The sequence below is a fragment of the Dunckerocampus dactyliophorus genome, chromosome 16, assembly GCF_027744805.1.
Source record: "Dunckerocampus dactyliophorus isolate RoL2022-P2 chromosome 16, RoL_Ddac_1.1, whole genome shotgun sequence".
NCBI classification, from domain to species: Eukaryota; Metazoa; Chordata; class Actinopteri; order Syngnathiformes; family Syngnathidae; genus Dunckerocampus; species Dunckerocampus dactyliophorus.
In genome coordinates this window covers 7,416,365-7,428,645 of record NC_072834.1, presented here as the reverse complement: position 1 = coordinate 7,428,645, position 12,281 = coordinate 7,416,365, and the positions used below count along the sequence as shown (strand labels likewise).

The 12,281-nt window shown below is 40.6% G+C and overlaps 1 protein-coding gene across 4 annotated transcripts in view; it reads left to right on the top strand.

The window, feature by feature from the left end:
- LOC129168645 (disks large homolog 4) overlaps window positions 1–12,281 on the top strand; it is an 89,110-nt gene that overhangs the window by 51,677 nt on the left and 25,152 nt on the right. For 3 of the 4 annotated variants that reach the window (XM_054754124.1, XM_054754123.1, XM_054754121.1), the window contains exon 3: window positions 9,597–9,653. The exons of the other annotated variant lie outside the window; for it this stretch is intronic. In XM_054754124.1, coding sequence (XP_054610099.1) covers window positions 9,597–9,653 — 57 coding nt within the window. The remainder of the gene's footprint in view (window positions 1–9,596; window positions 9,654–12,281) is intronic. 4 annotated transcript variants of the gene reach the window in all.

Sequence of the window (12,281 nt, the reverse complement as noted above, 5' to 3'; positions counted from 1 at the left end):
GCAAAATTTTGGCAAAAATTTATGACCAAAACCATATCATACCAAAGGGTGTACGAAAACTGAGGTTTGAATGTATATTATCATTCTAGCATCCATCCATCCATTTTCTATCTGTTTGGGAAACCAGAGCCTATCCCAGCTGACTTTGTGCACAAGTCGGTCTACACCTTGGACTAGTGTCCAGTCAATCACAGGGCACATATGGAGACAGACAACCATTCACACTGCAGGTGAAGTCTGAGTCAACCACTAGACCATCATCACACAACAAATCCATTGGTGCTGATCCAAAGCTTCTACTCTGGAATGGGATCTCTAACTGAATAAAAGGCAATTGAGCTCTCTGCACAGACATTAAACTGCTGTGTGCTATTCCTCTGACACATGTCTTTCAAACGCAAACAAATCTAAACACCAATGCTAAGTGACATCAATAGAAACATGATCGCAGTGCATTACGGTACACATACTCTACCTACAAACGCAAGCCATAATGCCCACTTTATAATGTTTCCATGTGCCCACTAGTGTTATTGAACACCTTGACTAGCTTTTCGGAGTGTTTGCTTTGAGGCAGGAGGAAGTGTTTATCTATGTGCCACATGGGACTACAATGTCACAGAGGCGCAGCAGATATGTCCATTAAAATCTGGTCTTTTTAATGAGCGGGAGGAGAGAAGAGGCTGAGAGACTGAGCTTTGCCCTTCTATTTAAATCAGGTCCTACTCAGTTTGAGCTGCACAGGTAATGGAGATTTGTCCAACAGGGTGCTTTGAGGTATTTTGGGTAAAGCTGTCAAACTGACAGCTATGTGAATAGATGGGAATTGGGTAGTGACTTCCAGGTACCACGGCCGCAAGGAGCAACTCCCTCAGGGACACAGTGCACTAAACCGCATAAACTCATGCTAGCACAGTCAGTGAAGTCCAACTGTACAATTTTTTAGAAATGTCTCAAAAGACAGTGGAACCGTCGTACAGTTCCAATTTCAACCACACGCCTCATAGCCCTTTGTGCGCCAAAGTCGCAAAATTGCGACAAGCAACATTGTTGAATTTAACAAGCCATTTCTGCAAATATGATGCCTCATGTAGTTAATACTTTACACCAGGAGATGGGGGATATCTTGTGTGTGCAGTAGCGAGTCCACTCGCCATGACAGTCCACACGCAGCATACTTGAGCCAATGCTTTGCTAAACCGTGTTCGGGGTGGCATTAGGAGACGTGGTGCATTGTCAAAACACCGCTAATGGTGAGGGGGGTGGCGGGAATGCAAAAAAACACGGAAATAGAGGCATACGTGGTACTATCCGCTGGAGACTCATGTCAAGGACCTGGATGAATTATATTATTCACAGGCATGATAGATAGATCTTGAAATGCTCGGTTGAGTTAATTGTCGGTACAAAAAAAGGCAAAAAAAAGACTTAAAATTATTTTATTTAAAAAAAAATGCAAACAAATAAAATAAATAAATAAAAATAAATGTAAATAAATAAAAATCACTTTTGGCTTTTTCATAAAGTGCTGGTATAACTTTCTGGCTACTTTCACGTAATCTTGTGGCTATAAAAACTCCAATACCATGTGTTACTGCCTTGGCCCGGTCAGAGTTGCTTGCTAGAGGTTGTTTATATGCTGAAGTTATCGGTGTTTGCACTAAGCTGGTTTTCTTTCTTGTAGATGTAACATTCACTGCCGGATGATGCCGTTTTAAGTGCGCTAAATGTTAGACGTGGAACAATGTCGACACACAAGTATGGATTTATTTATCCACTTGCCTTTGTCCATCCGTAATCTGGGAAGCCAAAGTGTTCCCAAACAGGAGACCGTAGTGAGATTGGCGGGTCTTCCAGCTCAGGCTTCTTGCTTGCATTTGCTATGATGCCATTTGTTATGCCTGCAAGCTACTAGCACCCCTCCCCCCCAGTCAGTAGTGTCCGACACTCAGAGGCATCCGTGCAGAAACTTTCCCAGGACTTAAGTTCCACGTGAAGCACTTAGATCACTCTAGTAATAAATTTAATAAGAAAAATAGCATAAAATATAACCGAACATGCAGAACCGAAAAAATTCAATACATCCATGTGAACCCTGACACCTCTAGTGTTCAAGATCCCACTGTAAATGACGATGATGATACCTGGGTTTGCTTGAGAGTGGATCAGACATATTGATGAGTGGGTATCATTTAGACAGGGATCTGACAAATTCTGAGCCTGATGACGTCATAAAATTTGATTAGTAAATTTACTCCCATCACAAACTTTGGGTCATACTGATGATTTTTCTCATTTACAGTATGCCTTTAACCATTTTCAAGCTACAACTTTTTGAAACAGTAATGTCGAAACTGAAAAAAAAAACTCTGGCGCCTAAAGGGTTAAGTCACACTAACCTTCAGAGTTTGACCTGCAAGACGACATTTTAGCGCTCAAAAATGTAGCATGCAGTACCTCACAAGACTTCATTTCAGTAATTAAGGATTAACTTGTGCATGTTATGCTTTTTCCTTTGGCTTTTTGAGGCTTTTTGTGATCCTTATTCTGAAAGAGCAATCAGCCTCAACAAGATTATGTGACATAAGGGGACTAGCATTTAGGTCATCACTTGTTATCAAAGTTTAGGTCGTGTTACATTGTTTTTACATGGTATTAACTACGGGTGCCCGGTAATTAGCAGTCCGATCACAGTGAGGCGAGATTAACTGCACTGTGCTGAAGGTGGGTTAGCAAATCGAGCACTCCTTTTCTGTGACGTTCCGCAGACGGCCTGTCGTGACTTCCCATGAACACACTTGTAAACAAACATGGTGTCGATCGTGTGGGATTTGTCACTGTTTCAGAGGAAGATATTTTGCCAAATGCGCTGCAAACATTCCGTGATGATGGGAAAAAACTTCAACACATCAAATCTAATCAGCCCACTGAAACGCAAGCATCACGACGACGCCCAAGGCTTGTTCCAATCGCCTCAGCCTTTGAAAAGTGCAAAAACGTGACCCGAGTTTGGTGCCTAGTCCCACTACTTCTGCACTATGGAAGTCACTGTTGCACAGAGCGGGCCTGTAGGGGTTAACACTAGTTAATTCTTTTCACGCCGGTGACAATTAGGAAGCTGTGGCACCTCAGCAACACCTTCAAATCACACGGCATTCGCCATTTTCAAAGTTAAGTCTATACCATTGCTTTAACTGTTCTGTTTAAGTAAGAACTTTATGATGGTAAGAGTTTGACCCTGGATCTGGATTTTTATTCATTCCTCTGAGAAAAATCTGAACAAATCAGAGGTCCCAGAATGGATTGTATTCGACTTTAAGGTTCCACTGTGTACCATTTTTAGAACTTTACACAACCATCTTCATGAGGCAAGACATTAATTAAGCCTAAATTACCTTTGGTTTAATGGCGTGAAAAGCTATGCAAGATGAATTTGAAGCTTGTAAACAATGTGGCAAAACATTAGGAGAAAGCAAACAAATCATTTTGCCTGATGGGTAGAAAATGTGTCCCTTACTGGTGTTTTTTTATTTATTCCCTTCATCCAAGGGAAGGTCGTCATCAAGCACCAAGCAGAGGGATCAGTAATTATACAGCGATGATAGGTGCACCATTTATAATAGAGACATGTGGGGGAGACGTGCTTCTTTACCTAAAATCTAGCATTATCGGATAATCAAAGTCTATTTAATTGATTTTTTTTTTTACAATGTGGTGTGTGCCAGCCAGTGTTTCGAGTCCATTATGAGTCTTTCATTGCTCCCATGAGGCAAGTGGTATCAGAAATGTGTTTCTTCTCTCTGCATGCGTGAGTGCACTTGGGAAATGCATCTTTTTACACGAGATGAGAGCTGGTGTGTGACAAGCCTTTGGACAACATAGTGCCATAATTGGCAGTGTGTGTGTGGCTTAAACTAGATGGAGAACAGCGCAAAGCTAAAACAGAAAGCGACTGAAGACCGAAATACGGAAGAGGCATTAGTGACCTATTTCGAAAAATGTGTGTCATCAGCAGGAAGTAATAGCTTCAATGCCGGGAGAGCCAACACACACAGGAAGTTGAGAATTTTGAAAAGCCAGCAAAAAAGGTGTTGATTTAGGTCTTTTACTGGTGGTAAATTATACAGCAGTAGGGCTGGGATACGATCCGATCATGACAATATTTACTGTAGATATGGCGATACTGTTGTACATACAGACATATTCCTCTCACGCAGTGATCAGACCTCTCAATCGCGCGGCGCTATTTCCTCTCCGTTGGTATCACTGCGCACGAGCGCCAGCTGTGAACTGTTGGGCACATTTCCCTCACCTGCTTCACATTGTTTCCTGCTTTCTTGCATCACAGTGGTCTTCATCCGCACATGGAAACACTGTGGAGCGCATACACAACAATGGATATTTCAAGAAACAGTACAAGCAGTTGACGTTTACAAAGTGTAAGGAAGAAGAATCCTGAACCACGGTGTACAAACAATGCTGTGTCTAATCACTTGCGCACTTACTACTTATTCCTCGCGTCTTAGAACTATTTGATTAAATTGTCTGTACTAGCTCAACATCATACTATGTTTCTGTCAACTATTAACTTCTCAGCACTTATCATATAGTTATTATTACTTATTATAGTTGTGATTATGTTTATAACATTATTATACTGCCTTAACATTTTCCTATGTTATTTCTAAATTGGTAAATGGTGCATGTTGAATACAGGAAGTGAACAAATGAATGTATTAGCAATTGATGTGAGGGGGTAGGCTTAAATAGGCTTTGCTTCTTCCTACTCCTTTTTGGACATGTGGAATTGTGAATTATAATATGTGATGTATTTCAATGTAACATGTATGCATGTTCAAAATAAAATTAAACCATGACCATTACCACAGTGCCTGTAGCTCCATTTTTGCTGTGGTTATTTAATTATATTTCTACCATGTGCTGTGGCCTAATAAAAAGATGAGCCGCAGGCTGCCAATGGCAATGGCCAATGATCGACCACACTTTGGACACCCCTGGTCTAAATGAAGAATGAAGAAACGTTTTCTACTCAAAGCTGTCCAAGTGCATTGGTTTGTAATTTGCATTAGTTTGTAACTGTTCAGTATCGATGCACTGAGTGCTTATCAAAGTATGAGTTATTGAAAGATTTGCATTTTACTTTTGCCCAGTATTTCACAAACTGCTGTAGTTTGGTTAACTCCTCTAATGAGATATCAGCCTGTGCACACATTGCTACAAAATCCTCAACAAACTGGAATGCCTGTGCTTTTAGTTAAGGAAGACTTTGCAATACAGTTCCAATCATTTTATTGACAAGTGGCAAACAACATGTAAACACACTCATACAGCCTGAGTCGCACTAGCATGCGCTGCTAACCCGAGCAAGACTTTCCGAGTTATTTCGCCAGCTAAGTTTCAGGTAGTCACTTCAGGGAGGGGGCCGGTTAGTGTTTGTGGGGAAATACCACCATGAATGAGCAGTCCGCATTAGCGATGTTTGTTTCTTCTTCGTTTTCAGCCCACTTTTCACTCACTCGCAGGAGAGGTGCCCATTGGATGACATGTAAAACGGTGACTCAGCTCACAATGGAGGAGCAATGAAAGAAGTTTAGAGCGAATATATTTGATTTATTTATTTTAAAAACACGTGGCAAAAGCACATCCATCGTAAGGTTAAATTTCGTGATAGCTTGCCATATCAATATTTTGCCACACTGCTATATAGCAGTGCCAGTTGTCTCCCTTTAATCACCATTACATCAACATTACATGAAAAAGACATTGTGACTATATTTTACATTAAAAAAAACATACCTGTGGATAGCGTACAAACTAATAACCCTTGTAAATACTGAGTGCAAATCCCAAAGATAATACTCAGCTGGATAAAAATCACTTAATCACTCCATAAAATGTCAACCAAAAAGTAAAAGTCAAATCAGGCCAAATGTTTCCATATCCTGGGTGTTCTGATACATTTCCTTCAATCCATTAAAGCCGTCCTCATTGCAAGATAATTAGGCACAAAACAAAGCACTTTGACTCTGATTTCCATTAATTGCCATTAACACAAGACAGAAGTTTCTGTGAGACCACCTGCAGATAAACCAACAGTTTATCTCGAAATTTGATGGATAATGTGTAATACATTGTGTACCACAGTCATCAGATGACGACAGTATAAAAGAAGTATCAGCTTATTTTGTTGAATAGACTTGACAATATTTTAAGATTAACATCTATAATAATCTAATACGCCACAAAATACTTCAAGCTACTTAATGCTCATTTCAAGGGGTAGAGTTGCCTCAGATATCGTGAAGGTAGAAAAGCACTATACCATTGGTTGTCAATTATTTTCTGTCATGCCGCACAAGGGACAGAATTTGTTTTTTCGGAACTCAGCTGGAGTCTTTATTGAGAACTTGTTATCTGTCTGCTGACCTAGAAAGTACAGATTCTAAAGGTTAGCGGGAGCGGGACAACAACACTGATAATGAAAGTCACCCCTGACCTTTGGATATGCAGTGTCATCACCACTTCCCGCATTCGTGAAGCAGTCGTGCCACTGTTGCCAGTAGCTTTATTGATTCTTCTATTTGCAAGGGACCTATAAATGTTGAACTCCAGAGAAGACGCTCTCATTGCAGAAAAGAAAAAGGTGTCTATATTATCTCGCAGATGCAGTACTATTACTACTTGCCAAAGACAAGGAGCGAAAAAGGAAAGCACAGACAGTGTGGGTGAGTGAATGGCTGACTAGAAGACATCACTTTGGGCATTATGATCAGTTATTAAAAGTACTTCACAAGGAAGATGCAAGAGGCTACAGAAATTTCTTGAGAATTCCCCCCGACTTGTTCCAACAGGTGGTGGAAAAGTTAACCCATTCATGAGAGAGAGGCACGCCTTAATACGCACCACCCGCGTTGTAGTTCACATGTGGCGCACAATGATTATGCGTGCCAGAAATTTTAAACATTTCAAAATTTTCTTTGCCATAAACACCGGTTTATGACCAATTTACTCATTGGCACGCAAAATACCATACCACTTCCACACTAAATTAGTAAAAGTGTCAAGGTGGCTTCAGGTGGTGTGTTTGTACAGTATGTTGATTCCTGGTATCCCTCTCCTGTATCTGCCCTATTTCCCATATAGTTCCATAAAACATATTGTTTTGTTAGCTTCTCCTGAGCCTGTTGTCACAACAATTTAATAGGACTCCATATGAATGCATTGTAATAAGTGAAAAACAAGCTTATTTAAATCTACATATGATTTCCCACTAAATTATTGTGAGGTCATGCTGCCTTCATTCCTCTCCCTGCTTGTCGACAGCAAGTTAAACCCTAAAGTGTTTGGTCTATGACATTAAGTACTAAACACAATGTTTATACTGTATTGGTAATGAAACATCTTAAACACCATTAAAATCCAGCCTGCTTCATACAGTTTGTCCAGACTAGATACTAAAGTTGAACAGTTGATTGTATTATAATTAGGTATTGGTTTTGTTGATGACAACTTGGAACCACAAAGCGCAAAGACATAAATAAAAGCTGCTGCACAATTGGCAGAGGATGAGAGGTCAGTCACAGTGAGAAGTCAAGTGAGAAAACGTAAGGCCAGAGAAAGGATGCATCGGTCTCATGGGGTTCAAATAAATGAGCACCGGTATGCTTTCTTCTACTTTAACAAGTGAAATGTGGCCCATTGGATCTGTTATATCTGTGCTGGCCATGATCATATTAGACTGAATGTGTAAATATCAGTAGAACACTATTCTACCTGACAGGTCCTTCAATCAGCAGCATTCAGAAATACATGATATGTGTTGCTGCAATGATCTCCAGTAGAGCTGCAACAATTGATTATCCAATTAATCAGCTATTTTGGTATTCAATTAATTGTGTTTTTATCTAAAAATGTAAATATCCTCTGTTTTCCCTCAGTCATCCATGAAAGCAGACCTATTATCTTTGTGTTTTAGGCAAAAAAAGATATGCACACACATCATATTTGACCTTGGAAAACGGTGATCTGTATTTTTGCCTCTTATCTCATATGCGGACCAAATTACTAACTGTTTGTGTTTGGTTCATATTGATTTGGTCCGTCTCTAGGGCCTAACCGATTACTATTAACCAGAAAAAGCTTCATATTAATCGACTTAGAAATGTATAGTTAGTTGCAGCCCTCATCTCCAGTGGGGGGAAAAGTGTACAAGTGCTGCACTGATATGGTTTGGGATACGTATCGAAACTCTGTATCATAATGGCCGCAGCTTGTGGGCCGAAAAACGAAGTAGCTATCGGTACCTCATTTCGGTCCTAAATTAATGTGTACTCAGCCAAGTGCTAGAAGGTGATATTGCGCAAGTGACATCTTGTAAGTAATACTGTTCACCGTCCCGACAGAGGAGACACACAGAGTGTGATGCTCTTTTTAAACGTTATTGCCGACCTTAACATGCTGTGTTCAGTACCAACACGGTAATATTTGCACACGTTTCTCCGTCGTCCTCCGCAGCAACACACAACGCTTCCTCGTTTTCCACCAATCATGTTCACGGCATGCGAGGTGCATTCACGAACACTGGAATTCTGAATCATTGTATTTGAAGGGTGCCCTGACCACCCCGATGACACCCTTATCTTCTATATAATACCAGATCACAATAGAAGTCGTTTAAGAATGCCATTCCTATAAAACAAGTCTCTACCTTGTCATTTCATTAGTTAAAGCCTTACGTTATTTTTCTTATTCACACGATGCACGTCATTTCTGTCTCGACACGGGCATACATTTACAGTTCTCCTTGCGTTCCGTATCTCGTATTGCAGAACACACAATGGCATTAATTATATGTCACATCTTCATTACGTGTTCAATTACATTTTTTAAGTAATACACAATAATGACTTTATGGTCGAAGGTGCAATGCAAACATGATTGGCGTCTCACATTTTAAAATTGGTACTTGTCAAACAAGTGCAAAAGGTTACGTTAACCACCGTCAGTAACGTTTTCTTAAGATCCCGTAACAGTAGATCCGGCATTCATTCTTTGGTGCCGTTCACACAGTGGGATATCGCCATAACGGCATGCACATTCACACAGCGAGACGGCGTCCTGAAATCAGATAATGATGACGATGTCATCTCCAGCATCTGCTGTGACATATAGAATACAGAAGTTTTACAGAAGACAATTGCAGGAGAAGTCAGTGGGAGTGTGAGTGCGAACCATCGCAAAAGGCGCCATTCCAAATTTGGATTACCTCAAAGCTGAAAAACTGCCAAACAGGTGGACTAGCGAGTAGAGAACACTGGGCGTTGCTGTAGGGAGCAATATAATTTATCACAGATCTTAATTATAGACTTCATCAATATTTATAGTCGCTGATTTTGGTCTTTGTCTTAGCTCTGGAGACCTGCTTTCCTACACTTTTCTGCTGAGAGCTCACTGCCAGGAGATGAAGCTGTCAGCATCCGCTGAATTAAATTAAATTAAAACAAGCCTTTGTTGTCCCCCGCTGTGCCCACCTGCGTGTCCTGGACAATTACCCTCTCCCTTTCGTTGTTTTGCAGCCAGTGTTGATGTCTACAGGACACACTCCAATGTACACCTCCGCTGTTTCCACACTGGTAAGAGCACCAACCGGTGTCTATTCGTAATGTTGTCAGTATCGTCATCATCAGTCGTCATCAGTCCGACTGGCTCGTGTGCTCATTTCCTGTCATTTTCCTGTCTTGGCTTGGCGGCTCACAGATTAAAATGAGATGATCATCCATCATTCCAAGCCATTTTTCTGTAATGAGCATGAGGTCATCTTGTTGGTGGTTGTATCAGTTTTCATGCTTATTCATTCAACTATTGGCTCAGTTGAGTGCTTTGTGAATATTTAATATTGCTGCAAACAAAATGCTTTAAAATGCTGTGCTTTCATCATGTTATATGAATGACATCCATCCATCCATTTTCTATACCGCTTCTCCTCAATTAGGGTCGCGGGGGCATGCTGGAGCCTATCCCAGCTGACTTCGGGCCCAAAATGTATGTAATTTCTAATATGCAATTTAGCAGTCAAAGAGAAAGTTATATTGGGTATTAAGGAACTGCTACGAAACTGTTCTATGAGGGCATTTTACATCGGTTAGCACATGTAGTACAAAGACGTCATAAATGAAACATGTCAATCCGCATTCAAGTACTAAGAGCAAAGATGGAACAAATCCTGCAGGGCATCACTTTTGAAATGTCACTGTAGTTTACTAGACAGTAAGACATTATTGCTTTTGCAGATCACAAAGAAACCCGTAGGTGTCAGTGTTGGACCATGCAGAGTCGCGTTCATGACCTTGAAAAGATCATTATTAAGCACTTCGAATAAAACTTTGTCATAATCAGGTGGTGTTAATCTCACGCTACATGAATTGCTCACATGATGATCTGTTTTTGAAAATAAAAACATTGTCCCTCCCTTAAACACTGACATCATCTCATACATGAAAGCGTATTTGAATTGTATTTCAAAGTGCCAACTTCTATTTTCCCCACATTGGCTTTCTGTCTCAGTGATGCATTGCAGTATGTGCGTGGGCAACCATTGCAGCTGGTGTAGTACTCGTGTGGTCGTGTTGATGTGTAGGTGGTGTCGTCAGACTGTCGCTTTATTGCGTTAATGGTGTGGGGCTCGCCAAGCACTCCAGGCCTCATTGATTTACAGGTAGGAGGCACTCTGTAGGAGCACTGCAATGCTTTGGGCAAGTAAGTAAGGGAAGTTGCTTAGGGTCCACAAAGCTATGTTAAAACACAACGGTTTCGTGGAACGTCCATATTAAACTGTGCTTAACATGAGGCGGCATATAATTTGTTATCATGTGGTTAGAAAGTAGTCACACGTCATATTGGCCGATAGACACAAAAGCAGATAAGCGGCCCCTCAGCAGGGCAGAACATTGAAATTGGGTCTGACTAGATTGTGGAGGTGTACCTAATGTTGTGGTCAGTCAGTGTATATTTTAAACCCCTTTAAAAGACACACTGGAGCTGTTCAGCTGAGAACAACAAGACACAACATGCTATTAGCGCTACACTTGCAGAGCTGCTAATGAAAAGCAGCATGCAACTTTTCTCATGTTACACTCTTGTCGTTTCTCATGAAAAGAGATGCAAATCAGTTTGGATCTTTTATTTTTCGCGCAAACCGTCCTCAAAGAAGACCGTCAACCCCTTCCAGATGTTTTTGACGTCCATCTCTAATTCCTGCTTTTCTTCTGTAGAATTCTCCCAAGTGGTCTCTATTATCCCATCGCCTCTCTGCTCTGCACTCTTGTCTGCCCCGTATCTGCTGCCTGTCGATCTTCATTTTCCTCGTCCTCCTTACTTTTCTTTAATAAATGTTTAAAGATGTCCCTGCAGCTTCAGTGTAATTACTGTGCGGCAGAAGACCAGGTCCTCTGGGAAGTATGCATGCAAGGGGAGGGGGAACGCGGAGATGCTGCTCATGCTGTATGAATGACAGAAGACAAATAGAGAGGGCCTTGCAGTTAGAGGAGGGGTGACAAAATGAAATAGGTAAGATGGGGGGTTTTATCTAACAAAAACAATGTTGGCTGACAGCTTGTCCTTCTGCATGTCCTTACATAAGTATGATCAATAGCTGTGTGTCTGTGTATACTGTAAGTACTTTATTTCATGCCTGTCAAGCAATCTTTTAGAAAGAAAGAGCTGCTGTACTTGTTTCGGTAGCCATCCATCTATCTACATCAGATGGACAAAAGTATTTGGCCATGAGATCGCTGCATCTACAGCGGGTGCTCACACTTTTTCAGCCTGCGAGCTACTTTTAAAATGATCAAGTCCCAAAGATCTACCTCCTACTATAAAGACCTACTCTTTCTATAAAACATACGGTCATGGAAAAAATGATTAGACCACCCTTGTTTCTTCAGTTTCTTGTTCATTTTAGTGCCTGATACAACTAAAGGTACATTTGTTTGGACAAATCTAACAATGACAATAAAAATAGCTCATAAGAGTTACATTTTTTGGCAGTGCAATGCTATAGCTATTTATGTAAGAACTTAAGCGATTTTGGTTATCAAGAAAACCATGGAAGTTGCTTGATATCAGCTCTTAAATTAAACTCTTATGAGCTATATTTGTTATCATCATTATATTTGTCCAAACAAATGTACCTTTAGTTGTACCAGGCATTAAAATGGATCAATAAACTGAAGAAACAAGGGTGGTTTAATCATTTCTTCCAT